The 27,019-nt window shown below is 50.2% G+C and overlaps 1 protein-coding gene and 2 long non-coding RNA genes across 4 annotated transcripts in view; 1 reads left to right on the top strand and 2 right to left on the bottom strand.

The window, feature by feature from the left end:
• RAB11FIP3 (RAB11 family interacting protein 3) overlaps window positions 1-19,789 on the bottom strand; it is a 98,792-nt gene extending 79,003 nt beyond the window's left edge. The window contains exon 1 of one of the 2 annotated variants that reach the window (XM_015125204.3): window positions 18,948-19,789. In XM_015125204.3, the coding sequence (XP_014980690.3) occupies window positions 18,948-19,661 (714 nt within the window). In that variant the 5' untranslated portion in view covers window positions 19,662-19,789. The remainder of the gene's footprint in view (window positions 1-18,947) is intronic. The other variant, XM_028840763.2, reaches the window with a different exon arrangement.
• Window positions 1,988-7,909, bottom strand: LOC144337794 (uncharacterized). Its single transcript, XR_013411301.1, has 2 exons — window positions 7,640-7,909; window positions 1,988-3,268 (listed from the first exon to the last, which is right to left on the bottom strand). It is a non-coding gene; the product is annotated as an uncharacterized LOC144337794 (long non-coding RNA).
• LOC144337788 (uncharacterized) lies at window positions 2,010-17,639 on the top strand. Its single transcript, XR_013411295.1, has 2 exons — window positions 2,010-3,277; window positions 16,898-17,639. It is a non-coding gene; the product is annotated as an uncharacterized LOC144337788 (long non-coding RNA).
• Window positions 19,790-27,019: the final 7,230 nt, after the last annotated feature.

Raw genomic sequence — 27,019 nt, 5'->3', positions numbered from 1 at the left:
CGCCTGCCTTGGCCTCCCAAAGTGCTTGGATTACATGTGTGAGCCACCGTGCCCGGCCTGAACCCAATCTTTTTTTTTTTTTTGAGAGGAAGTCTCACTCTGTCGCCCAGGCTTAAGTGCAGTGGCGTGATCTTGGCTCATTGCAAGCTCCGCCTCCCGGGTTCATGCCCTTCTCCTGCCTCAGCCTCCCGATTAGCTGGGACTACAGGAGGCTGCCACCATGCCAGGCTAATTTTTTGTATTTTTAGTACAGACGGGGTTTCACCATGTTAGCCAGGATGGTCTCCATCTCCTGACCTCATGATCCACCTGCCTCAGCCTCCCAAAGTGCTGGGATTACAGGCGTGAGCCACCGCACCAGGCCCCAATCTTTTTTAATAGAGACAATCTCGCTATGTTGGCCAGGCTGGTCTCAAACTCCTGACCTCAAGTGATCCACCCGCCCCAGCCTCCCAAAGTGCTTGGATTACATGCATGAGCCACCGCGTCCGGCCTGAACCCAATCTTTTTCAATAGAGACAGGGTCTCGCTATGTTGCCCAGGCTGGTCTCGAACTCCTGACCTCAAGTAAGCCACCTGCCTCAGCCTCCCAGAGTGCTGGGATTATAGGCGTAAGCCATGGCACCCGGCCAGAACCCGATCTTGAGAGGACTACAAAATTCTAGGAGTTCTAAAATTAGGAGCCTGAGACCTTGCTGAATAAAGTAACTGCAGATCTGGTTGAACAGCTATGACTATCATAATTTCTTTTTTAATTATCAAGAGATCATCCAACAGTACAGAAAACTTTTAAGTCAGCACAAAATGGAGACTCTTCAGAGCCGCTCTCAGCACCATCCTGCTGCTGTCTGCCTTAGCCTACTACCCTCTGCCCTTTACAAGGAGAATGTTACATCAGAACAAAGGTAGTGAAAAGTAGGCATTTCCATGTTCTTTATTCCTTGCTGAATGACGCAGACTGATGGCCTATATCTGAAACTTGTAAGAAAGGATAATACCACAAAGAAAGAAACCCTACAGAAACTCTGGGCACTGTCCAGGGCTCCATGGACTTCAGAGGCTGCCTCGGCCGACCTCCACGCGCAGGTTGAGAAACAGGCGCCTCAGGCTGGAGAACACCTACACCACAACACAGACACACACATGCACAAAAATATGTGTTTATTAACACACAGAGGAACATCGGCTCAAATACACTCCAGGAAATACAAACTAAAACTCCGCTGATATGCCATTCTTCCTGTGTCAGATTGGCAATACTTTTCTGGAGGACAATTTGGTGACGGAAAACATTTTCTTAAATGCTTTAAAACCTACATATTCATTCTCCCAGCAATTCCATTTTTAAGACTTTAACCTAAAAAAATAATAAATTGTGCAGCAAGATTCAGCTACAACAAAGCTTATAATGGTAAAAAAGTTAAAACCTAAAATACCAAAGACAGAGAAGTACTCAAATTGTAGCATATTCATTTACACAGCAGAAAAGCTATGAGCCATTAAGATCATGCTGCAGGGCCGGGCGCGGTGGCTCAAGCCTCTAATCCCAGCACTTTGGGAGGCTGAGGCGGGTGGATCACGAGGTCAGGAGATCGAGACCATCCTGGCTAACACGGTGAAACCCCGTCTCTACTAAAAGTACAAAAATTAGCCACGCGTGGTGGGGGGACGCCTGTAGTCCCAGCTACTCGGGATGCTGAGACAGGAGAATCGCTTGAACCCGGGAGACGGAGGTTGCAGTGAGCCGAGATCGCGCCAATGTACTCCAGCCTGGGCGAAAGAGCGAGACTCCCTCTCAACAACCACCACCACTACCACCAAAGATCGTGCTGCAGAAGCAGATGCACTGATGTCAAGAGGTGGTAACAATATGTTGACTTAAACTGGGTTAAAATGGTCAATTATGACTCTGGTTTTGTTTAACTGTCCTATACAAAGAAAAATTTAAAAGCTAGAAGGCTGAAAAGATTCACAGTGCTGAATGGGGTTTTTATTTTCTCCTTTATTTGCATGTTTTTATTATTTTTATTTATTTCTTTTGCACGTTTTCATTTTAAGTGTGCATGATCTGTGATGTTTTTCTTCTAAGTTTCTTGCTTTCGCTTTAAAGGCACTCGCAAACCAACGAGAGCAGGTTCCTGATTTACCTGTTCCAAATGCCAAGACTCCTCCTGCTTGGTATTTCTTAGTCCGCAAGAGAGAGCCAAGTGTTCCTCAGCGCTGATGAAACCTCACTAACTGGTGTTTCTCTTAAAACGCATCACAGGGCAGGCTTCCCGAAGGGGGTTCTTAAAAATTAAATCACCAAGAGGAAATGTCTTCAAGGCTTCTTCTCTCCTCACCAGACAGAATAAGCCATGCTGACCGGGATGGACGTTTTCATGAAAGGGCTTTTCATTTCCAACAGCAAAAACCTCAGCCTTGTTTTTCTTGGATTTTAGTAAAGTAAACCAACCCACCCAATGTTGGAATGAAATAAAACTGCAGACAAGTGGGAAAAAAAAAAAGAAGGGCTGAGAGTGATGGAAGAAGAGAGGAAGAAACATTTGCAGAGATAACGGCTCTAGCATGGAGCCTGTTCTGATTCTCAGGAGAATGACGCCCAACAAGTAAGACCGGCTCTCTTTCTCGTTCAAAGGCCACCCACTAAAGCAACAGGGTGGACTCCAGCTCCTGCCCACGAAGATACAAAACTCCGTGCTTTGGGACGACTCAGCAGACACTGCCACTATGTCAGAAAAAAAGCAGTGTGACACAGAAAAGCGATGCACCCCTGCCTGACCGCCCTGGACTGCCACTTCAGAAGTAGAGAACTGTGGAAGCATCCAGACACCAGAAGCAGCAGCCCAGCTGAGCAGGAGGAAAACCAGAAATGTGACCTAGCGCACTCCTGGTTGGCCACAGCAGCTCCTCCTGAAATAGCAACCCCCTTCACGAGGGTTCTAATAACCCTCCAGAATGAAAGGAAAGACCTCCGTTGAATTTATAACTCCAACTACCATTCCCAAACTCCCCCAAGACACTCACCGTGGGAATAGTAACCCCATTTCAAAAACCAGCATCATAAGCTGGGTGCAGTGGCATGGGCCAGGAGTCCCACCTACTCGGGAAGCTGAGGCGGGAGGACTGCCCAGGAGCTGGAGGCTGCAGTGCCTGTGACGGAGCCTGTAAACAGCCACTGCACTCAGGCCTGGGCAACACAGTGAGACCCCGTTCCTAGAAAGCAGCATGAGGCCGGGCGTGGTGGCTCACGCCTATAATTCCAGCACTTTGGGAGGCTGAAGTGGGTGGATCAGGAGGTCAGGAGATGGAGACCATCCTGGCTAACATGGTGAAACCCCGTCTCTACTAAAAATACAAAAACTTAGCCGGGCACGGTGGCGGCGCCTGTAGTCCCAGCTATTCAGGAGGCTGAGGCAGGAGAATGGTGTGAAACCAGGAGGCGGAGCCTGCAGTGAGCTGAAATCGCACCTCTGCAGTCACTGCACTCCAGCCTGGGTGACAGAGCGAGACCCCGTCTCAAAAACAAAATCAAAAACAAAAAAACCCAGCATGATTAGAGAACTCCATAGTTCAAGAGTTGTGGAATTCCTTCTCTAGGGAGACAGATCAAAAGGATCAGTCACTCAGACACTGTTACTATGTCATAGAAGGAAGGGTGCCTGGTGTGGGAACACAAATATGTGTTTGCTGCATGGCCAAGAAAGGAGCAGCATGGAGCAGAGGGCTCCAGCCAGAGAGGCAGCTGGCACCGACTCCAGGCCAGTCCCTGTGCACATTAGGGCTTGTGTGTGTGAAATCAATTTAGAGAGGCAACAACGGAGTACCCGGCATAGCAATTATTTTATTACCATTACAAGATATTTCAAATAATTAATTCTCATCACTCGTCTACAGGTGGGCCTTCGAATGAATCAGCAGGACTTACTGGAGAGTGACACAGAGGGGGAAAACTCACCCCCCGTGAGAATAGGCCAGCGTGCTAACGGTGACGGGAAGACCTCGCGTCCCCTGCTGTGCACTCCTAGAGCATGCGTTTGTCTAATCACGGCTACACATGGCTTAGGGGTCAGGAACATCAGGCCACTGAGTGACTGGGAATACCAGGTTACTGAGTGATCAGAACAGGCTTAAAGAAAAATAGGGCCGGGCACGGTGGCTACAGTGGCCTATAATCCCAGCACTCTGGGAGGCTGAGGCGGGTAGATTACCTGAGGTCAGAAGATAAAGACCAGCCTGACCAACATGGTGAAACCCTATTTCTAATAAAAATACAAAAAAAATTAGCTGGACATGGTGGCAGGCGCCTGTCATCCCAGCTACTCAGGAGGCAGATGCAGGAGAATCACTTGAACCTGGGAGCTGGAGGTTGTGGTGAGCCGAGATCGCACCACTGCACTCTCCAGCCTGGGTGACGGAGTGAGACTCCGTCTCAAAAAAAAAAAGAAAAGAAAAATGGTCCCAGCTGACCATCCTGTGTTCTGGAGGACGGCTGGAGGAGGAAGAGGATGGGACAAGGGCAGCTAGGCGGGCCTGTGCCAGCACCTGTTCTCACCTCCTCACTTCCTGCTGCACACACAGCTCCAGCTGAACCAGCAGGGATGGCAGGGACGCCTTCCTGATCCCCCAGCATGGCTGGTCTCCAGAACTAACATTCCCGGATTCATCACACAGCATTTTCAGAAGTCTTTCTTCCCATAAGGGATAAAAAAAATCTGTGTATTTTGAACATCTTTGTGAGGAAGACGCATCACTGACCTAAGAAACAGTAGGCAGGACACGGCCAGCAAAGCAAGGGGATCGATCACTCAGCAAAGAGAAAATCCTTCAGGAAATTAAGATGCCAGCTGGCCAGGCCTAGCTGAGAATGCCCACCAGGTAGGAGAAAGGGGGGAAGGTAGGCAGAGCAAGAGCCTCCCTTGGACTTTGGGCCACTGATCCCAGAGAAGGGACAACAGCAGAGGGGCTGAGCGAGGTAGCTCATGCCTGTCATCCCAGCACTTTGGGAGGCCAAGGTAGGTGGATCACTTGAGCTCAGGAGTTGAAGACCAACCTGGGAAACATGGCGAAATCCCATCTCTACTAAAAATACAAAAATTAGTAAATCTTTAATAAAAAAAAAAAGGAACACAGAAATTTATTGTAGTCCAGAGCGTTTCCATTTTATGCAACTGTAAGTGACAGAATGAGACCCTATCTCAAAAGACAATAAAAGTAAAGAAATAAATATTGGCCGGGCGCGGTGGCTCAAGCCTGTAATCCCAGCACTTTGGGAGGCCGAGACGGGCGGATCACGAGGTCAGGAGACCGAGACCATTCTGGCTAAAACAGTGAAACCCCGTCTCTACTAAAAAATACAAAAAACTAGCCAGGCGAGGTGGCAGGCGCCTGTAGTCTCAGCTACTAGGGAGGCTGAGGCAGGAGAATGGCGTAAACCCGGGAGGCGGAGCTTGCAGTGAGCTGAGATCCGGCCACTGCACTCCAGCCTGGGTGACAGAGTGAGACTCCATCTCAAAAAAAAAAGAAATAAATATTAATCAACCAAGAAGGCCGGGCGCGGTGGCTCACGCCTGTAATCCCAGCATTTTGGGAGGCCAAGGGGGGGCGGATCACGAGGTCAGGAGATCGAGACCATCCTGGCTAACACAGTGAAACCCATGTCTACTAAAAATACAAAAAATTAGCCGGACGAGGTGGCATGCACCTGTAGTCCTAGCCACTCAGAAGACTGAGGCAGGAGAATCGCTTGAAACCAGGAGGCAGAGGTTGCATTGATCTGAGATTGCGCCACCGCACTCCAGCTGAGCAACAGAGCAAGACCCCGTCTCAAAAACAAAAACAAACAAAATGCAACCCTTTGTCTCTCACCTATCTGTGACCTGGAAGCCCCTCCCTGCTTCATGTCTTCCTACCTTTGCTTGGCGTTGTCCCACCTTTCCAGAATGAACCAATGTACTTCTTTCATATATTGACTGATGTCGCATGTCTCCCTAAAATGCATAAAATCAAGCTGTGCCCCGATCACCTTGGCCACATGTCATCAGGAGTACCTGAGGATGTGTCATGGGCATGCGTCCTCAACCCTGGCAAAATAAACATTCTAAATTAATTGAGACCTGTCTTAGATTTTGTGGGTCCACACCCATCGGGAGACTTGAAGGCTGAAGAGCCAGGACGCCTGTTTTAGTCGCACACACAGAACACTGGCTCAACATGAGCTCTGTTTTGAAACTTATGAAAAACACAAGAATATCACAAGATGGTAACCAGAGTAATACCAATTTGCTCAAACAAACTGAGCTGGTCCGAGTGCAGTGGTGTTTACGACTGACGGACCACAATCAGTTACGGGTTGCTTTGGTCCTTCTCCATTCCCACTGTTTCACTTGACTAGCCATAGACAGACAGACAGACAGACAGATACAAGCATGAAGTATCTGGAGAGAAAAATAAAACTACCTACTTAAAGAATTTATTTTCCTCCCTAATCATGACACTGAATCCATTTTTCCTAGTCTGTTATAGTCTCAAGAACTTCTGAAAGCCAGGTGCAGTGGTGCACACCTGTAGTGCCAGCTACAAAGAGGAGGCTAAGGTGGGAGGATCACTTGAGACCAGGAGTTCAAGGCTGCAGTGAGTTGTGATGGCGCCAGTGTACTCCTACCTGGGTGACAGAGCAAAGCCCTATCTCTTTAAAAAATGTTTTGGCCGGGCACGGTGGCTCACGCCTGTAATCCCAGCACTTTGGGAGGCCGAGGCAGGCAGATCACAAGGTCAGCAGATCGAGACCATCCTAGCTAACATGGTAAAACCCTGTCTCTACTAAAAATACAAAAAAAAATTAGCCAGGTGTGGTGGCAGGCACCTGTAGTCCCAGCTAATCGAGAGGCTGAGGCAGGAGAATGGTGGGAACCCGGGAGGCGGAGCTTGCAGTGAGTGGAGATGGGCCACTGCACTCCAGCCTGGGCGATACGGCAAGAGTCCATCTCAAAAAATAAATAAATAAATAAATAAATAAATAATAAAAAATGTTTTAGCCGGGCATGGCAGTTCACGCCTATAAATCCGAGCACTTTGGGTGCCAAGGCAGGCGGATCACAGGGTCAAGAGATGCAGACCATCCTGGCCAATATAGTGAAACCCCGTCTCTACTAAAAATACAAAAATTAGCTGGGCGCGGTGGCGCATGCCAGGTGTCCCAGCTACTTGGGAGGTTAAGACAGGCAAATCACTTGAACCTGGGAGGCAGAGGTTGCAGTGAGCTGAGATAGTGCCACTGCACTCCAGCCTGGAGATAGGGCAAAATTCCGTCTCAGGAAAAAAAAAAAAAAAATTTAAAAGGCCGGACACATTAGCTTATGCCGGTAATCCCAATATTTTGGAAGCCCAAGGCGGGCGGATCCCAAGGTCAGGTGTTCCAGACCAGCCTGGCCAATGTGAACATACGAAAATTAGCCAGGCATGGTGGCGTCTCAGCTACTCACAAGGCTGAGGCAGGAGAATCGCTTTAACCCTGGAGGCGGAAGCTGCAGTGAGCTGAGATGGTGCCACTGGACTCCAAACTGGGTGACAGACCAAGACTCTGTCTCAAAAACAGAAACAAGCCGGGCGCGGTGGCTCAAGCCTGTAATCCCAGCACTTTGGGAGGCCGAGACGGGCGGATCACGAGGTCAGGAGATCGCGACCATCCTGGCGAACACGGTGAAACCCCGTCTCTACTAAAAAACACAAAAAACTAGCCGGGCGAGGTGGCGGGTGCCTGTAGTCCCAGAGGCTGAGGCAGGAGAATGGCGTGAACCCGGGAGGTGGAGCTTGCAGTGAGCTGAGATCCGGTCACTGCACTCCAGCCTGGGCGACAGAGTGAGACTTTGTCTCAAAAAAAAAAAAAAAAACAGAAACAAAAAAAAAGCTGGATGCAGTGGCTCATGCCTATAATCCCAGCCCTCTGGGAGGCCAAGGTGGGCGTATCACTAGGTCAACAGTTCAAGACTAGCCTGGCCAACACAGCGAAACCCCATCTCTACTAAGAATACAAAAATTAGCCGGGCATGGTGGTGCGTGCCTGTAATCCTAGCTACTCAGGAGGTTCAGGCAGGAGAATCACTTGAGCCTGAGAGGTGGAGGTTGCAGAGAGTGGAGAATGCACCACTGCACTCCAGCCTGGGTGACAGAGCAAGACTCCATCTCAGGAGGTGAGGGAAGGCCAGGTGCAGTGGCTCATGCCTGTAATCTCAGCACTTTGGGAGGCCAAGGTGAGTGGATCACTTAAGATCAGGAGTTCAAAGTCAGCCTGGCCAATATGGTGAAACATCATCTCTACTAAAAATATAAAAATTAACCAGGTGTGCTAGCATGAGCCTCTAATCCCAGCTACTTGGGAGAATAAGGCAGGAGAATCACTTGAACCCAGGAGGCGGAGATTGCAGTGAGCCGAGATTACACCATTGCACTCCAGCCTGGGCAACAGACTGACACACTGTCTCAAAAAATAATAATAATAATTACAGTGGGCCGGGCGTGGTAGCTCAAGTCTGTAATCCCAGCACTTTGGGAGGCTAAGACGGACGGATCACAAGGTCAGGAGATTAACACCATCCTGGCTTACACAGTGAAACCCCGTCTCTACTAAAAAATACAAAAAAAAACTAGCCGGGCGAGGTGGCGGGCGCCTGTAGTGCCAGCTACTCGGGAGGCTGAGGCAGGAGAATGGCGTAAACCCCGGAGGCGGAGCATGCAGTGAGCCGAGATCCGGCCACTGCACTCCAGCCTGGGCGACAGAGTAAGACTCCATTTCACAAAAAAAAATAGTAATAATTACATTGCAATTAGTACAATTCTTTTCACTAAGAATTTTTCCCCTTTGATTAACTGACATAACAGTCTTGCATGCTCGTGGCTGCACAGTGATGTTCCGATGTCTATAACGTACAGTTATCAGTTCCGCGTACTTAGCACATCTCTCATCTTCAACATTTATCATTTCTTTGGGTCGGGGAGATTCAATATCCTCCTACTAGTTTTTTTTTTTTTTTGAGATGGCGTTTCATTCTTGTTGTCCAGGCTGGAGTGCAATGGCACTATCTCAGCTCACTGGGATTACAGGCGTGCACCACCACACCTGGCTCGGTTTTTTTAATTCTATTAGCGATGGGGTTTCACCATGTTGGCCACACTGGTCTAGAAATCCTGACCTCAGGTGATCCTCCTGCCTCAGCCTCCCAAAGTGCTAGGATTACAGGCATGAGCCATCGCACCTAGCCTTTTTTTCTGAGACGGAGTCTCCCTCCGTCACTCAGGCTGGAGTGCAGTGGCGCAATCTCGCCTCACTGCAACCTCTGCCTCCCGTGTTCCAACGACTCTCCTGCCTTAGCCTCCCCAGTAGCTGGGACTACAGGTGCCCACCACCACATTCAGCTAATTTTTGTACTTTTAGTAGAGACGGGGTTTCATGCCATGTTATCCAGGCTGGTCTCCAACTCCTGACCTCAAGTGATTCACCCTCCCTGGCCTCCCAAAGTGCTGGGATTACAAGTGTGAGCCACTGCACCTGACTCCTCCCTTCTAGCTATTTGGAAAAACAGATTTTTAACTACCGTCATCCTACAGTGGCAGAACACTAGGACTTATTCTTCCTATCTCGCTGTAATTCTGTCACTAAGAATTTGATGGCCTAGCAAGGAGGTCACGCCCATAATCTCAATACTTTGGGAGGCCAAATTAGGAGGATTGCTTGAGGCCAGGAGTTCACCCAGGTAACATAGTGAGAACTGTCTCTACAAAAAATAAAAATAAGGCTGGGCACAGTAGCTCATACCTATAATCCCAGCACTTTCAGACGCCAAGGTGGGCAGATCCCTTGAGCTTAGCAGACCAGCAACATGGCAAAACCTCATCTCTACAAAAAACACAAAAGTTGGCTGTGTGTGCTGGCACGCACCTATAGTCCCAGCTACTCAGGAGGCTGAGGCAGAAGGATCCCTTGAACCTGGGAGTTGGAGCTTGCAGTGAGCTGAGATCATGCCACTGCACTCCACCCTGGGCAACAGGGCCAAACCCTGTCTCAAAAATAAACAAATAAATACATAAACAAACAAACAAAACAGGCCGGGCGCGGTGGCTCACGCTTGTAATCCCAGCACTTTGGGAGGCCGAGGCGGGCGGATCACAAGGTCAGGAGATCGAGACCATCCTGGCTAACATGGTGAAACCCCGTCTCTACTAAAAATACAAAAAAATTAGCCGGGCGCGGTGGCGGGCGCCTGTAGTCCCAGCTACTCGGGAGGCTGAGGCAGGAGAATGGCATGATCCTGGGAGGCGGAGCTTGCAGTGAGCCGAGATAGTGCCACTGCACTCCAGCCAGGGGGACAGAGCAAGACTCCGTCTCGGAAAAAAAAAAAAAAAAAAAAAAAAAACATTGGCTGGGTGTGGGGGCATGTCCCTGGAGGCTGAGGTGGGAGAATCCCTTGAACCCAGCCCAGGAGTTCAAGGCTGCAGTGAACTATACATGATCACACCACTGCACTCCAGCCCAGACGACAAAGGGAGACCCCGTCTCTTTTTTTTTTTTTTGAGATGGAGTCTTGCCGGGCGCGGTGGCTCAAGCCTGTAATCCCAGCACTTTGGGAGGCCGAGACGGGCGGATCATGAGGTCAGGAGATCGAGACCATCCTGGCTAACACGGTGAAACCCCGTCTCTACTAAAAAATACAAAAAAAAAACTAGCTGGGCGAGGTGGTGGGCGCCTGTAGTCCCAGCTACTCGGGAGGCTGAGGCAGGAGAATGGCGGGAACCGGGGAGGCGGAGCTTGCAGTGAGCTGAGATCTTGCCACTGCACTCCAGCCTGGGCGACAGAGCGAGACTCCGTCTCAAAAAAAAAAAAAAAAAGAGATGGAGTCTTGCATTTTCGCCCGGGCTGGAGTGCAGGGACGTGATTTTGGCTCACTGTAACCTCTGCCTCCCGGGTTCAAGCGATTCTTCTGCCTCAGTCCCTGAGTAGCTGGGATTAATTTTTTGTATTTTTAGCAGAGACGGGGTTTCACCACATTGGTCAGGCTGGTCTCGAACTCCTGACCTTGTGAGTTGCCCGCGTCGGCCTCCCAAATTGCTGGGATTACAGGTGTGAGCCACCGCACCTTGCCAATGATCCCATCTCTTAAAAAAAAAAAAAGAAAAAAAATTATAAAAGGATTACAAGCATTTTTTTTTCCTTCTCCAAGAAGCAGGAATTACAGGCATTTTCTAATATGCATTTTTCCAAGTATCAATAAAAATAGCCCATCTTCATAAAGCATCTGCAGATGCAAATTCAATGTTCCATCTAGTTCTTTAATTTACTAGAAATCCAAGTTTCTTTAGATGCATTTTGTATATTTTGTACGAACCTTAATGAACTCAAAGTATGTAAATATTTTATCTTTAGGGTGTACTTAATTTTTTTTATTTCTACCAACTGTAATGATTTTTTTTTACTAGATTCCCTTCTATACTGTTTGAACTCTATGCTATGTGCAAAGGCACTACTTTTCAAAATAATTAAAATCAGTAACGTAACAGGAAATATAGACAATACCTCACATAAAACCATTCCCACCATACACCCTGTCCTACACACTCACACCTCTCAACACAAAACTAAAAGTACTTTTAATACATCTTCAAAACTTCTTTCACTTGTAACAATTCTACATGGTTGTAAGTGTGGTATATATTTAGTACATCACTCTATCATAATAACTTACAAGTGCTAATCTAAGTAAGTTTGGAGCCTTTATAATTATCACTTTGACGAGCTACATAATAGACTTAAATGGATGCCTAATCCTTTTGTCTGATATAACTAATGTTTAGATTGAATGTTGCCAGAATTTAAACACAATAAGTGCTTGGAAGAGAAGCAATTCATAAGCCTGGTGCCCTTAACAACCTTGTCTGCACCATCTACATATAATTAAACTCTTCCTGTATGTTAGATCCTAAACTGGAACTAGAATAGTCCTTAACCTTTTTTTTTTTTTTTTTTTTTTTTTTGAGACGGAGTCTCGCTCTGTCGCCCAAGCTGGAGTGCAGTGGCCGGATCTCGGCTCACTGCAAGCTCCGCCTTCCGGGTTGACGCCATTATCCTGCCTCAGCCTCCCAAGCAGCTGGGACTACAGCCGCCCACCACCTAGCCCGGCTAGTTTTTTTGTTTTTTAGTAGAGATGGGGTTTCACCGTGTTAGCCAGGATGGTCTCAATCTCCTGACCTCGTGATCCGCCCGTCTTGGTCTCCCAAAGTGCTGGGATTACAGGCTTGAGCCACCGTGCCCAGCACCTATTTTTTTTTTTTTTTTGAGACGGAGTCTCGCTCTGTCACCCAGGCTGGAGTGCAGTGGCACAATCTCAGCTCACTGCAACCTCCACCTCCAGGGTTCAAGCAATTCTCCTGCCTCAGTCTCCCGCCTCAGTCTCCCGAGTAGCTAGGATTACAGGCGCCCACCACCAAGCCCAGCTAATTTTTGTTTTTGTTTTTGTTTTGAGACGGAGTCTCGCTCTGTCGCCCAGGCTGGAGTGCAGTGGCGCGATCTCTACTCACTGCAAGCTCCGTCTCCCGGGTTCACGCCATTCTCCTGCTTCAGCCTCCCATGTAGCTGGAACTACAGGCACCCACCACCACGCCCGGCTAATTTTTGTATTTTTAGTAGAGACAGGGTTTCACCGTGTTAGCCAGGATAGTCTCGATATCCTGACCTCATGATCTGCCCATCTCGGCCTCCCAAAGTGCTGGGATTACAGGCGTGAGCCACCGCGCCCGGCCTGTTTTTGTTTTTTAAGACAGAGTCTTGATCTGTCGCCCGAGCTGGAGTGCAGTGGTGAGACCTCAGCTCACTGCAACCTCCACCTCCCAGGCTCAAGCAATTCTCCTGCCTCAGCCTCCCAAGTAGCTGGGATTACAGGCACATGCACCACGTCCGGCTAATTTTTTGTATTTTTAGTAGAGACACGGTTTCACCATGTTGCTTAGGCTAGTCTTGATCTCTTGACCTCGTGATACACCTGCCTCGGCCTCCCAAAGTGCTGGGATTACAGGCGGGAGCCACCGCGCCTCGTCTAATTTTTGTATTTTTAGTAGACAGTACAGTTTAGGTTTTGCCATGTTGGCCAGGCTGGTCTTAAACTCATGACCTCAGGTGATCTGCCCACCTCAGCCTCCCAGAGTGCTGGGATTACCGGTATTAGCCACTGCTCAGGCCATCCTTAACAACTCTGAATTTTCCTGGGGACAAGTAAACCTTAGGTTTCCATTAACATATACACCTGCCAGGCCAGTGGCCCACGCCTGTAATCCCAGCACTTTGGGAGGCCAAGGCGGGCGGATCACGAAGTCAGGAGATCGAGACCATCCTGGCTAACACAGTGAAACCCTGTCTCTACTAAAAATACAATAAATTAGCCAGGTGTGGTAGCATGTGCCTGTAGTCCCAGCTACTCAAGAGGCTGAGGCAGGAGAATGGCATGAACCCAGGAGACGGAGCCTGCAGTGAGCCAAGACTGCGCCACTGCACTCCAGCCTGGGCGACAGAGCTAGACTCCGTCTCAAAAAATAAAAAATAAAAAAATTTAGCTTCTACCCCAATATGATCTCAATTGTGTACCTTTGTGGACAGTCACCTGTGTGTCTGTGTCTATGTACAAAGAAGGTCTAAGCCGGGCACAGTGGCTCACACCTGTAATCCCAACACTTTGGGAGGCCGAGGCAGGTGGATCACTTGAGGTCAGGGGTTCGAGACCAGCCTGGTCAACATGGTGAAACCTCGTCTCTACTAAAAATATAAAAATTAGTCAGGCGTTGCACGCCTGTAGTCCAAGCTACTCAGGTGGCTCAGGCAGGACAATCACTTGAACCCAGGTGGTGGAGGCTGCAGTGAGCTGAGATTGTGCCACTGCACTCCAGCCTGGGGGAGAGGGCGAGACTCTATTTAAAAAAAAAAAAAGTCTGAAAAGAAATGTACTAAAATAATGGTAATGTTATTTTTCTTAGGATAGTGGGATTATTGGTCATTTTCTGCTTTATATAACCCAAGCTTCATTTGCCTTTTAGCAATTCAGTCAACATGCAGACCCAGAACACATACACTCACCTGCTCACACACATACATGACAAGCCACGTCCACACAGATATCCCACTCCTACATACAAATCCCTCTCCTGCAGACACATGCTCCCAAACATCTCACCACACATATATTACACACACACATATTACACACATCACATACATAACTGCTCACACACACACACGCTCACTCTCATTCACACACACCTTCACTCAAATTCAAGGCTAACAGACTGGAAATGATACAGAGCAAATAAAAGGTGATGCCAGGCCGGGCGCTATGGCTCATGCCTGCAATCCCAGCACCTTGGGAAGCTGAGGCCTGAGGAGGGTCGCTAGAGCCTAGGAGTTCAATAATATGCCTGGACAATATCACTACACTATACATCGTCTCTACAAAAATAATTTTTTTTAATTTTTGTATTTTTAGTAGAGACGGGGTTTCACCATGTTAGCCAGGATGGTCTTGATCTCCTGACCGCGTGATCCACCCGCCTCAATCTCCCAAAGTGCTGGGATTACAGGCGTGAGCCACCGCGCCCAGCCAATTTTTTTAAATTAGCAGAGCATGGTCATGCCTGCCTATAGTCCCAGCTACTCAGGAGGCTAAGATGGGAGGACTGCTTGAGCCCAGGAGGTGGAGGTTGCAGTGAGCTGAGATCTTGCCACTGCACTCCAGACTGGGTGACAGAGTGAGATCCTGTCTCAAAACAAACAAACAAAAAGGTGCAGTCAAATGTCCCTAGGAACTTCCTACTGCCACCAGCGGCGGTGCCGGAATAAAAAAACGTAGGGAGATCTGAGCATCCACACTTCCTTCAGCAGCCTATTTCTGCAAGTACTGAAGACAGACAATGCCTACCAAGGTTACTGAAGGACACTCTCTGGAAAGAATCAGTGGCTATTAAAATACAAATGCTTAAGTGACTGTAAAAATAACATGTAAAGTCATAATCTTTAAAAACAAAACAAAATTAAAGTAATCCTTTCTCACAACACTCCTAGAATTTATTTTACAATCTCTGCTTCATGATGGGTGGTAGTAAATACAAAAGCATCAGCCCTCGCACCATGAAAGGGTCATGTCAATCTCCAGAGATGGTTGAAGCCTTAAAAATCACCTATTCCAACTTCATAGCTAATTCCTGGATGCATCTGACTATAAATTCCTGTTTCAAGAAAATATAGGCCAGGCGCGGTGGCTCAAGCCTGTAATCCCAGCACTTTGGGAGGCCGAGACGGGCGGATCACGAGGTCAGGAGATCGAGACCATCCTGGCGAACACGGTGAAACCCCGTCTCTACTAAAAAATACAAAAAACTAGCCGGGCGAGGTGGCGGGCGCCTGTAGTCCCAGCTACTCGGGAGGCTGAGGCAGGAGAATGGTCTAAACCTGGGAGGCGGAGCTTGCAGTGAGCTGAGATCCGGCCACTGCACCCCAGCCTGGGCGACAGAGCAAGACTCTGTCTCAAAAAAAAAAAAAAAAAAAAAGAAAAAATAACCAGAAAGCTCCACTTGCTCCTTTCATCTGCTGATTCCTGCTAACATAACACTGTGTTACATTACACCACACCTGATCTATCACCAGATGATGTAATTAGATCCAAACACACCATGACATTGCTAAAGAAAGAGGGACACAAAAGCCACCTGTATTATAAACAGGAGCTGCTTCTATTAAAAATTCAGATAATCCATTTAAATAATTTAAAATGCTACCTTCATAAACAGATTACACAGAAGACATTGAATATGATACCTCTGAAAATTTGATAAAAATTAAGATACTTGGCCGGACGCGGTGGCTCATGCCTGTAATCCCAGCACTTTCGGATTACAAAGTGGCGGGTGGATCACCTAAGGTCAAGAGTTCAAGACCAGCCTGGCCAACATGAAGAAACCCCTTCTCTACTAAAATACAAAAAATAGCCAGGTGTGGTGTCAGGCGCCTATAATCCCAGCTACACAGGAAGTTGAATGAAGCAGGAGAATCGCTTGAACCTAGGAGGCAGAGGTTGCAGTGAGCTGAGATCAAACCATTGCACTCCAGCCTGGGCAACAGAGCGAGCAAGACTCTACCTCAAAAAAAAAATAAAATAAAATAAGATAATCCAGTTGTTATCATCAAGGACAGTAATGTGACTGGACTAAGAGTCTCTCATGTGCTCAATATTTTGAAATCTCAAGGTAGAAAGTACAAAAACTTACGATCTTTATTGCTGTTATCCAGTTTATCTGAACTGTTCCCTAGGGTTTTTTTAAAAAAATCATTAATGTTTTCAAAAGAATCGATATATTTTGGAAATACATACTGAAGCATTTATGGAAGAAATGATATAATGTCAGGAACCCACTTCAAAAATCATCTGGGGGTAGTAAGTGGGTAGTTTACAGATGAACCAAGACTGCTGAAACTGAGGAATGGCTACAGGGTTACATAACATGAAAATCAACCTTTCTTTACCCTGTAAATTATCTGCTGCCGAACAGTAACTTAGCTTGAAGAAATCAAGAGCTCTCCTCCATCCCAGGAACCTGGTCCAAGTCCAGGCACTCAGATCATACCCAACATTGCTTCTTCCTCAGCCGTCCAGAAGAACAGACAGAAGGAGTAATACCAAAGGAGATCCCTTCCACTTTCCCATCCTCATCAAACCCCAAGTCATCCAGTCCTTGCCCCCAACCTTCGAATTCCACCAAGAGCTGTCAGAGTGAAGAATTTTGTCTCACTTGTACTTTGTGATGACAAGAAAGCTCAGCCCCAAATAGCAACCCGAAGTTTTTCCCATTGTGATCATTAAGGGAGGTTATGACAAAAGCTGTTTCTCAAATAAAAATAATTGTATGAAAGTCAAAAAGTTATTATCACAATAGGGATATTGTGAGCCACCACATTTAAGAAGAGGCATCTAAGGTCTAAGAGCCAAAAGATCTAGTTCTACCCCTGTGAGGCCTTGGGAGAGCTACATTAACCTTTCTGAGTTTCTGGTTTCTTACCTGCAAAGTGGGGATGAATCATGCTTGCCTACCATCTCAGAGAACTGTGGTATAATCCAGTGGAAACATACCTGAGCCTCACAGAAGCTCTCTATCAAAGTTGGGTTATGGTAACAAGGAGCAAAGGTGGTACTCTCCTGCCTTCTTTGCTGTACTAAAGCAAGAGTATGTTTGAGAGAAGACACAGTGCACTAGCCAACAGCAACCAAGGGAGCTCAAGGTGCTCTCCAGGTCAGAGGCAAGAAGGAAACACAGCAAAACACCTAGACCAGCAACCACCATCCACACTGACGATACCGGAAAGTATCAGTCACATATTTTACTGCCCATTAGAGTAGGTGGAAAACTATCCTGACAATATCCCAACTGGAGCTAAGCACGTGAGCAGTGCAGGCTGCCCCACAGGCAACCTGTCTGTACACCTTCTTAGTGTGAACTCAGTAAGGAACACTGATTTATCAGGCCCCTGTTTTTTCTTTTTTTTTTTTTTGTTTTTTTTTGAGATGGAAGTCTCGCTCTCGCCCAGGCTGGAGGGCAGTGGCACAATCTCAGCTCACTGCAAGCTCCGCCTCCTGGGCTCAGGCCATTCTCCTGCCTCAGCCTCCCAAATAGCAGGGACTACAGGTGCCTACCACCACACCGGCTAATTTTTTTGTATTTTTTAGTAGAGATGGGGTTTCACCATGTTAGCCAGGATGGTCTCGATCTCCTGACCTCGTGATCCGCCCGCCTCGGCCTCCCAAAGTGCTGGGATTACAGGCGTGAGCCACCGCGCCTGCCCATCAAGGTTCTTAATGTTATGACTGACACCCTAAATAGCAGTGTGCCAATTTTACCTCTTTTCTTACAGACCTTTGGCTTAAACATGCATATGTACTTGAACACCCACTTACCATATGCCTGCATGTGTGAGAAGTCAACAAAATACAAAAAATTGACAGATGCACCTTAGGGATTTCCTACAAAGTAAACTATTTAAAAGTGAGCGCTGGTATTATTTGATGTCCACTGGGTTATTGGCAGAACACACACAGCCCTGCTGTTATCTCCACTTAAACTTATTAAGTGCTGAGGTAGATAGCAATGACTGCATCTTCCGGCCCACCTTCCCCCCAGGAGCAGGCGCCCTGAGGACCGCGCGGACCCCTGCCACACTGTATTGTGCGCAGTGCCTGTCCACGCATTTCACCTCTCCTGCTAGAGTGGAGGTGGCCGTAATGGAGTTCTGCTAGACTTCTGTATTTGCCAACAAGCTCAGAGGCTCATTCCCTTCCTCCCCAAAGGCACCAAAGTAAAAATTCTTAATTCCAGGACCTTCTACAAGCATCGACTGTCTCCCAAACAATAAAAGATTAAATCTAAGTAGAAAAGATGTCAACCACGCACAGTAAAGTAATTGTGCTCAAAATAGGTATCTATCAGTAGGATCTCAAGGTGTCTGGGCAGCCTGGCCTCTGCGGCTCGAACTTGGGTAAATTCAGCCAAGCAGTATCTGGGCCCTCGGGCGAGGGAATCGCGGGGAACTTTTTCATTCAGGGGCACGTCGATCAGGCACCCTGGGGGGGTGTCCCCAGGCCAGGAGCAGACCTCTGTAAGATCCAGCTGACGGGGCGATGGGGGGATGGGAAAAAACTGACTCCCCAGAATAGAACCTCCTTTTAAGAAGGGAATAGGGACTCCAGTGAAATTCAACCAGAAAACCAGGGCCGAAGTGGTGAATAAGCAGCAAAAGCAGGACTCGCAGGTCTTGACAATGCCTTTGCCGACTCCATGGGCCGCGTCGACCGGTCCCACATCAACCCCGCAGGCCAGACGCGCACCTGCCCGGTTCCCACGCCACGGCCCGGGCCGCTCCGTACCTGCTCTGCCCCGTAGACCGTGGCAAACTGGACGAAGTCCTCGATGCGGACGAAACCGTCCCCATCCCCGTCCAGGGCATCGAACACGGCTCGGAGGCGGGGGCCGTCCTCCTGACTCCCCGCGGGCTCGCTCGGAAGGGGGTGGGTCTGGCTGAGATCCGAGGGCTGCGGCGGGGACCCGGGACCCTCATCCAGCGCCAGCTCGCCCGCCGTGGGCGCGGGGAAGGGAGAGAAGAGGTCGACCTCGCCCCGCGCTCGGTGGCTGCTGCTGGACCCCTGCAAGCGGTAAGGCGCGCTCTCCGGGCAGCCCACGGGGCCACACTCCTCGGGCTTCTCAGTCCAGGAGAACAACGGGTCGAGTTCTGGAAGCGGCGCCTCGGAGCGGCGCCCTGGGCCCGGGGCTTCCGGGCTCTCGAGCTGCCCCAGCGGGCCGGAGCGTGGCGGCGGGGCGGGCGCCCCGGGGTCCCCCGGGCCTCCCTCCAGCCCCGGGGCCGGCCCGGCGCTCCAGCGCGCCCCGCCATCCGCAGCGGCTCCGGGTGCAGGCTCATCCAGGCCCGGGGGCTCCGGATCGGAGCCAGCGGCGAGCGCTCCGAGGCGTAGCTCCGCAGGGCCCGGCGCCGGCTGCGTCGCCCCCGGCCCGTCCGGCCCGCCCGGCTCCGGGTCGGGCCCCGGCGGCTCCGAGCCCGGGGGCGAGGCCGGCGGGGCCGACGCCATGCTCCTCAGAGGCTAGTGGTGCGGAGGGCGCGGGCGGCAGACAAAGGCGCTCAGGGCGCGGCGGCGGGCGCGGGCATCCCCTCGGCGGCGCGGGCGGGCGCGCGCGGGGCGCCCGGGCTGCTGGGGCTGGCGCTCGGGCCCTGCTCCGTCCTCGCCCATCTTCGCGCCGCGCCTCAGCTGCCCTCGGCCCGGCGGCGAGGCGGGCGCAGGCCCATGGCGGCGGGGCGGCCTAGGGAGGGCGGCGAGGGGCCGGGCGGCGGGCGACAGCGGACGGGGGCCGAGGACACCGGAGGCCGCGCAGCCTGTGAAGCAGGATGAGGAGACTAAGGAGGCTGAGACTCCTGAGGTACCCGGAGAACTAACGCCGCCGCCGCTGCCCCGGCCCCGCCCTCCGTCGGGCTTGACGTCAGCACGTCCCGGCGGTGCCCCAGCCCCTCGCCGGCTTCCTATAAAGGCAGGCGCCGGGAGTGTCGCGGCAGTGCGGCGGCTGCGGGGGGTGTTCCGCTGTCTTGTATGCCTCGTCTCGCCGGAGCTGGGGTCTCGAGCTTCAGGCGCGGGACGCCGGGGTGCTCCAAGGCTGCGAGTGGAGGCGTGGCGTGACGTGACGTCCCTGGCAAGGGGCGCGCGGAGTCAAACCTTACTTAGAACGGTTCCCGACGTACAGCTACCAGCGGGCGCAACCGAGACCGCGACCCACGCATGGTGCGGACGAGTAAACGGCACCGCGCGGCGAGCGAGAGACGCACAGGGACATAGCCCCCTGGGAGCTGAGCCCTTCCGGGGTAAAGCGTTCTCACGTTGATGAGACCAGGAGGCGGCGCACTCCTGGCTCCGCGGCCCAGGGGTCGCAGGTGCCTCAGGGGTTGTGAGGCGCAGACGCTGCAGAGGGCGAGGCCCAACCCAGACCCCGCGCTGACCCGGCGGACGCAGGGTCTGACACGGAGTGCGGAGGGGCCCCAGACACGCAGTCCATGTCCCTCGAAACCAGAGGCAGGCGCGGCCACGCGCTAGGCCTTTCCCTTAAGCCTGTGACCAAGGTCTCCAAGACGCCCAGCGTTGGGACGGGCGCGGTGCCCCACGCCCAAGCAGGAGGATCGCTTGCGCCCAGGAGTTCGAGACCAACCTGGGCACCAAAGCGAGACCTCGTCTTTACAAGAAAATAAGACTAAAGAAGACACCCAGCGTTAATCGCCCGTCTGCAGCCAGCCTCACGAGCACCGTGGCCGCGTTTGACAACTGACCTCTGTGTCTAGGTGTCCCTGTCCTCAGAGGGACACAGAACCTCAGACAGGACCACAGCCTGGCGGCAGGCATGACGGTGGGACAGACTAGTTAGGAGCAGGTGAGGCACTAAATTTAGCCTGTCGTGATTTGTATCAGGGAAATGATGAACTTGTATTTTTACACACCTTGGGCACCAACACAAGATACGGTTTCGTAAGCAGCTTTGGCAAAAATCAAAGGAACGGAACCTCTGCTTCCAAGTGTACGGTCAGGAGCAGCGTATTAATTGAGTGAGTCATCTCCCGTGGCATAATCTCAGGGGACATGGGACCAGACTTTGTGAGGCTGGCATTGGGAAAAGGAAGATGAGGGGTCCCCCTCCCCAAACTATATTCTCATTTTCTTGTAAGAGCTGTATGTGTTCATGAGGAAGATACTGCATTCAAAGAACGAAATCACCTCCAGCTTTGGCAAGAATTCAAGTTTGGGCTGATGCCTTTGGCCAGATAAAATTTTCAGAAGCAGTGATAGTGATGTGTCAACCTTTCTAAATAGGGGTGTTAGTGTGGGTGAGGCAGAGACAGCAGGCTGCCTCTGCTTTTATGTGCCGGTGCTGCCAGAGGCAGAAGGCTGGCTTTCTGAGAGCAGGGGTGCGCACGCTCTGTCTGTGCCAGGGCTGGAAAACGTCCATTGCGTGCCCGGCTGGTATCTTCCATGGAACCACAGCCTGGAAGCCTGCACCTCCCTGCCTGGACCAGTTAGAAGCTGTTCATGAAAAACTAAAGAGACAAGTTCCCATCTATCCGTCTGCTGTTCAGACCTACTATCTGTGCCCCTTGGTAGGCTGTGAGCTGTGGCAGTTCCCTTTTTTTTTTTTTTTCAGACAGGGTTTTGCCCTGTTGCCCAGGCTGCAGTGCAGTGGTGCGACCATAACTCACGGCAGCCTCAACCTCCTAGGCTCAATAGATCTTCCCACCTTAGGCCAGGGGCAGTGGCTCACACCTGTAATCCCAGCACTCTGGGAGACTGAGGCAGGCAGATCACGAGATCAGAAGACAGAAATGGTGAAACCCCATCGCTACTAAAAATACCAAAAAAAATAGAAATTAGCCACCACCTGCCACCACCCCTGGCTAATTTTTTTTTTTTTTTTTTTTTTTTTTTTTTGAGATGGAGTCTCACTCTATCACCCAGGCGGGAGTACAGTAGCGCGATCTCGGCTCACTGCAACCTCCGTCTTCCGGGTTCAAGTGATTCTCCTGCCTCAGCCTCCTGAGTAGCTGGGATTACAGGCGTGTGCCACCAAGGCCGACTAATTTTTTGTATTTTTCATAGCGACAGGGTTTCACCATGTTGGTCAAGCTGGTCTTAAACTCCTGACCTCAAGTGATCTGCCCTGGCCTCAACATGCGTTTTGGAGGGTATAAATATTCAAACCATAGCCACCATCTTCTCTGTTGTCACGTGTTAGAGAAAGATTGTCTCTTCTGGGCCGGGCGTGGTGGCTCATGCCTGTAATTCCAGCACTTTGGGAGGCCGAGGCGGGTGGATCATGAGGTCAGGAGTTCAAGACCAGCCTGGCCAAGATGCTGAAACCCTGTCTCTACTAAAAATACAAAATTTAGGCTGGTCGCGGTTGCTCACGTCTATAATCCCAGCACTTTGGGAGGCCAAGGCGGGCGGATCACGAGGTCAAGAGATTCAGAGCATCCTGGCAAACATGGTAAAACTCCATCTCTACTAAAAATACAAAAGCCGGGCGCGGTGGCTCAAGCCTGTAATCCCAGCACTTTGGGAGGCCGAGACGGGCGGATCACGAGGTCAGGAGATCGAGACCATCCTGGCTAACACAGTGAAACCCCGTCTCTACTAAAAATACAAAAAAAAACTTAGCCGGGCGAGGTGGCAGGCGCCTGTAGTCCCAGCTACTCGGGAGGCTGAGGCAGGAGAATGGCGTGAACCCGGGAGGCGGAGCTTGCAGTGAGCTGAGATCCGGCCACTGCACTCCAGCCTGGGTGACAGAGCGAGACTCCATCTCAAAAAAAATAAATAAATAAAAATAAAAATACAAATACAAAAATTAGCTGGGTGTGGTGGCACATGCCTGTAGTTCCAGCTACTCAGGAGCCTGAGGGAGGAGAATCACTTGAACCTGGGAGACAGAGGTTGCAGTGAGACAAGATTGCACCACTGCACTCCAGCCTGGGGACAGAGCGAGACTCCATCTAAAAAATTTATGTATATATTAGCTGGGTTTGGTGGCCGGCGCCTGTAATCCCAGCTACTAGGGAGGCTGAGGCAGATAATTGCTTGAACACGGGAGGTGAAGGTTGCAGTGAGTCGAGATCACAGCACTGCACTCCAGCATGGCCGACAGAGTAAGACTGTGTCTCAGAAAAAAAAATTAGGTGGGGGTGGTGGCGGGTGCCTGTAATCCCAGCTACTCAGGAGGGTGAGCAGGGAAATCACTGGAGCCGGGAGGCAGAAGTTGCAGTGAGCTGAGATCAAGCCACTGCACTCCAGCCTGGGCAACAGAGCGAGACTGTCTCAAAAAAATAAAAAAGGCAGGCATGGTGGCTAATGCCTGTAATCCCAACATTTTGGGAGGCTGAGGCGGGTGGATAACTTGAGATCAGGAGTTCGAGACTAGCCTGGCCAACATGGTGAAACCCCGTCTCCACTAAAAATACAGAAACTAGGCCGGGCGCGGTAGCTCATGCTTGTAATCCCAGCACTTTGGGAGGCCGAGGCGGGTGGATCACAAGGTCAGGAGATCAAGATGATCCTGGCTAACACGATGAAACCCTGTCTCTACTAAAAATACAAAAAATTAGCCAGGCGTGGTGGCAGGCGCCTATAATCTCAGCTACTCAGGAGGCTGAGGCAGGAGAATGGTGTGAACCCGGGAGACAGTGCTTGCAGTGAGCCGAGACTGCGCCACTGCACTCCAGCCTGGGCAACATAGCGAGACTCCATCTCAAAAAAAAAAAAATAAAACAAAAACTGAGTGTGGTGGCGTGTCCTGTAATCCCAGCTACTCGAGAGGCTGAGGCAGGAGAATCACTTGAACCCGGGAGGTGGAGGTTGCAGTGAGCTGAGAACACACCACTACACTCCAGCCTGGGCAACAAGAGGGAAATTCCATCTCAAGAAAAAAAAAAAAAAAGGCTGGGTGTGGTGGCTCATGCCTATAATCCCAGCACTCTGGGAGGCCGAGGCGGGTGGATCACCTGAGGTCAGGAGTTCAAGACCAGCCTGGCCATGGTGAAACCCTATCTCTACTAAAAATACAAAAAATTAGCTGGGCGTGGTGGTGCACACTTGTAATCCCAGCTACTTGGGAGGCTGAGGCAAGAGAATCGCTAGAACACGGGAGGCAGAGGTTGCAGTGAACCAAGATCATATCACTGCACTCCAGCCTGGGCAGCAAGAGTGAAACTCCATCTCAAAAAAAAAAAAAAGAGGCTGGGCACGGTGGCTCAAGCCTGTAATCCCAGCACTTTGGGAGGCCAAGACGGGCGGATCATGAGGTCAGGAGATTGAGACCATCCTGGCTAACATGGTGAAACCCCATCTCTACTAAAAAATACAAAAAACTAGCCGGGCGAGGTGGCCGGCGTCTGTAGTCCCAGCTACTCGGGAGGCTGAGGCAGGAGAATGACATAAACCCGGGAGGCGGAGCTTGCAGTGAGCTGAGATCCGGCCACTGCACTCCAGCCTGGGCGACAGAGCGAGACTCCATCTCAAAAAAAAAAAAAAAAAAAGACTGTCTCTTCTCATAAGGGCACTGTTCCCATATCATGGGGGCCCCACCTTGCTCACCGCATCTAACCCTAATTATTATTATTATTTTTTTTTTTTTTGAGACGGAGTCTCGCTCTGTTGTCCAGGCTGGAGTGCAGTGGCGCGATCTCGGCTCACTGCAAGCTCCGCCTCCCGGGTTCACGCCATTCTCCTGCCTCAGCCTCCCGAGTAGCTGGGACTACAGGCGCCCACAACCGCGCCCGGCTAATTTTTTGTATTTTTAGTAGAGACGGGGTTTCACCGTGGTCTCGATCTCCTGACCTTGTGATCCGCCCGCCTCGGCCTCCCAAAGTGCTGGGATTACAGGCGTGAGCCACCGCGCCCGGCCTAATTATTATTATTATTATTTTTGAGACAGAGTCTCGCTCTGTCACCCAGGCTGGAGTGCAGTGGCATGATCTCGGCTCACCGCAAGCTCCACCTCCCGGGTTCAAGCCATTCTCCTGCCTCAGCCTCCTGAGTAGCTGGGACTACAGGCGCCCGCCACCATGCCCAGTTGATTTTTTGTATTTTTAGTAGAGATGGGGTTTCACCATGTTGGCCAGAATGGTCTCGATCTCCTGACCTTGTGATCCACCTGCCTTGGCCTCCCAAAGTACTGGGATTACAAGCGTGAGCCACCACGCCCGGCCCTAACCCTAAATTATTATGCCTTCCAAAGACCTCATCTCCAAATACCATCCATTGGCATTAGGACTCCAATATATAAATGTTGGGGTAGCAACTAGGAAAAGAGATAGTTAGAAAGGATTTAACAGACAAAATATTCATTTCTAGAATACACAAAAGAATTTCTCAAAAAACGGTAAAAGAACAGCAACCCGGTAGAAAAACGAGGAAAGAATATTAATAAGCAGCTCCAGAAGAGGAAATTCAAGTGGCCGGTAAACACATAAAAAAGATCCTCATCCTCACAGGTAACCAGGAAAATGTGTGAAAATAGCCCTGGATACCAATCAGAGTAAGTCTGAGGACACCAGCAAGTGGGAATTTGGCGCTACGCATGCAGCTAGAGGTCGGAGTACTCCAGTGTGGGATCCGCCTTCCGGTGCCTGTCAGAGAAACTGCACATGTTCCCAGGGCGATGGAAAGACTTGTTTCCCTCAGGTGTTTGTATTTCTCTGGAAGAAGAACCGAACGGCTTCAGTGGAGCCTGTTGTCTGTTGTGAAGTGTAGCAGTTTAAGTGAGTACACCACATCTGCACAACTGACACGGCAGACTTCTAGACAAGCTGGGTGAAAAAGCAACTTACAGAATAATACATGCTATATCATATATTTTTTATTTTTATTTTTTAGACAGAGTTTTGTTCTTGTTGCCCAGGCTGGAGTGCAATGGCACGGTTTCGGCTCACGGCAACCTCTATATCCTGGTTCAAGCGATTCTCCTGCCTCAGCCTCCCAAGTAGCTGGGATTACAGGTGCCCGCCACCGCACCTGGCTAATTTTTGTATTTTTTAGTAGAGACGGGGTTGCACCATCTTGGCCAGGCTGATCTGGAACTCCTGACCTCAGGTGATCCTCCCACCTCAGCCTCCCAAAGTGCTGGAATCACAGGCGTGAGCCAACATGCCCAGCCAATTTTTGTTAAGTTTAAAAACACATAATCAATGACCTATCTTGTTTTCAAATGCTTTCATTTGTAATAAAAATACCAAAACATACTTGAGAATTATATTGAGGCCAGTGCGGTGGCTCACGCCTGTAATCCCAGCACTTTGGGAGGCCCAGTGGGGTGGATCACTTGAGGTCAGGAGTTCAAGACCAGCCTGGCCAGCATGGTGAAACCTCTCTCTACAAAGATACAAAAAATTAGCCAGGCGTGGTGGCAGATGCCTGAAATCCCAGCTACTGGGGAGGCTGAGTCAGGAGAATCGCTAGAACCCCAGAGATGGAGGTTGCGGTGAGCCAAGATCACACCACTGCACTCTAGCCTGGGCAACAGAGGGAGATTCCATCTCAAAAAAAAAAAAAAAAAAAAGGCCGGGTGCAAGTGGCTCATGCCTATAATCCCAGCACTTAGGGAGGCCGAGGCGGGTGGATCACGAGGTCAGGAGATGGAGACCATCCTGGTTAACATGGTGAAACCCCATCTCTACTAAAAATACAAAAAATTAGCTGGGCGTGGTGGCAGGTGCCTGTAGTCCCAGCTACTCGGGAGGCTGAGGCAGAAGAATGGCATGAACCCGGGAGGCAGAGCTTGCAGTGAGCTAAGATCGCGCCACTGCACTCCAGCCTGGGCGACAGAGCGAGACTCCATCTCAAAAATAGTAATAATAATAATAATAATAATAATAATTAAACATCACAGAAAAGACAGGAAGAAAACA

The sequence above is a fragment of the Macaca mulatta genome, chromosome 20, assembly GCF_049350105.2.
Source record: "Macaca mulatta isolate MMU2019108-1 chromosome 20, T2T-MMU8v2.0, whole genome shotgun sequence".
NCBI classification, from domain to species: Eukaryota; Metazoa; Chordata; class Mammalia; order Primates; family Cercopithecidae; genus Macaca; species Macaca mulatta.
This window is presented reverse-complemented; position numbering and strand designations above follow the sequence as displayed.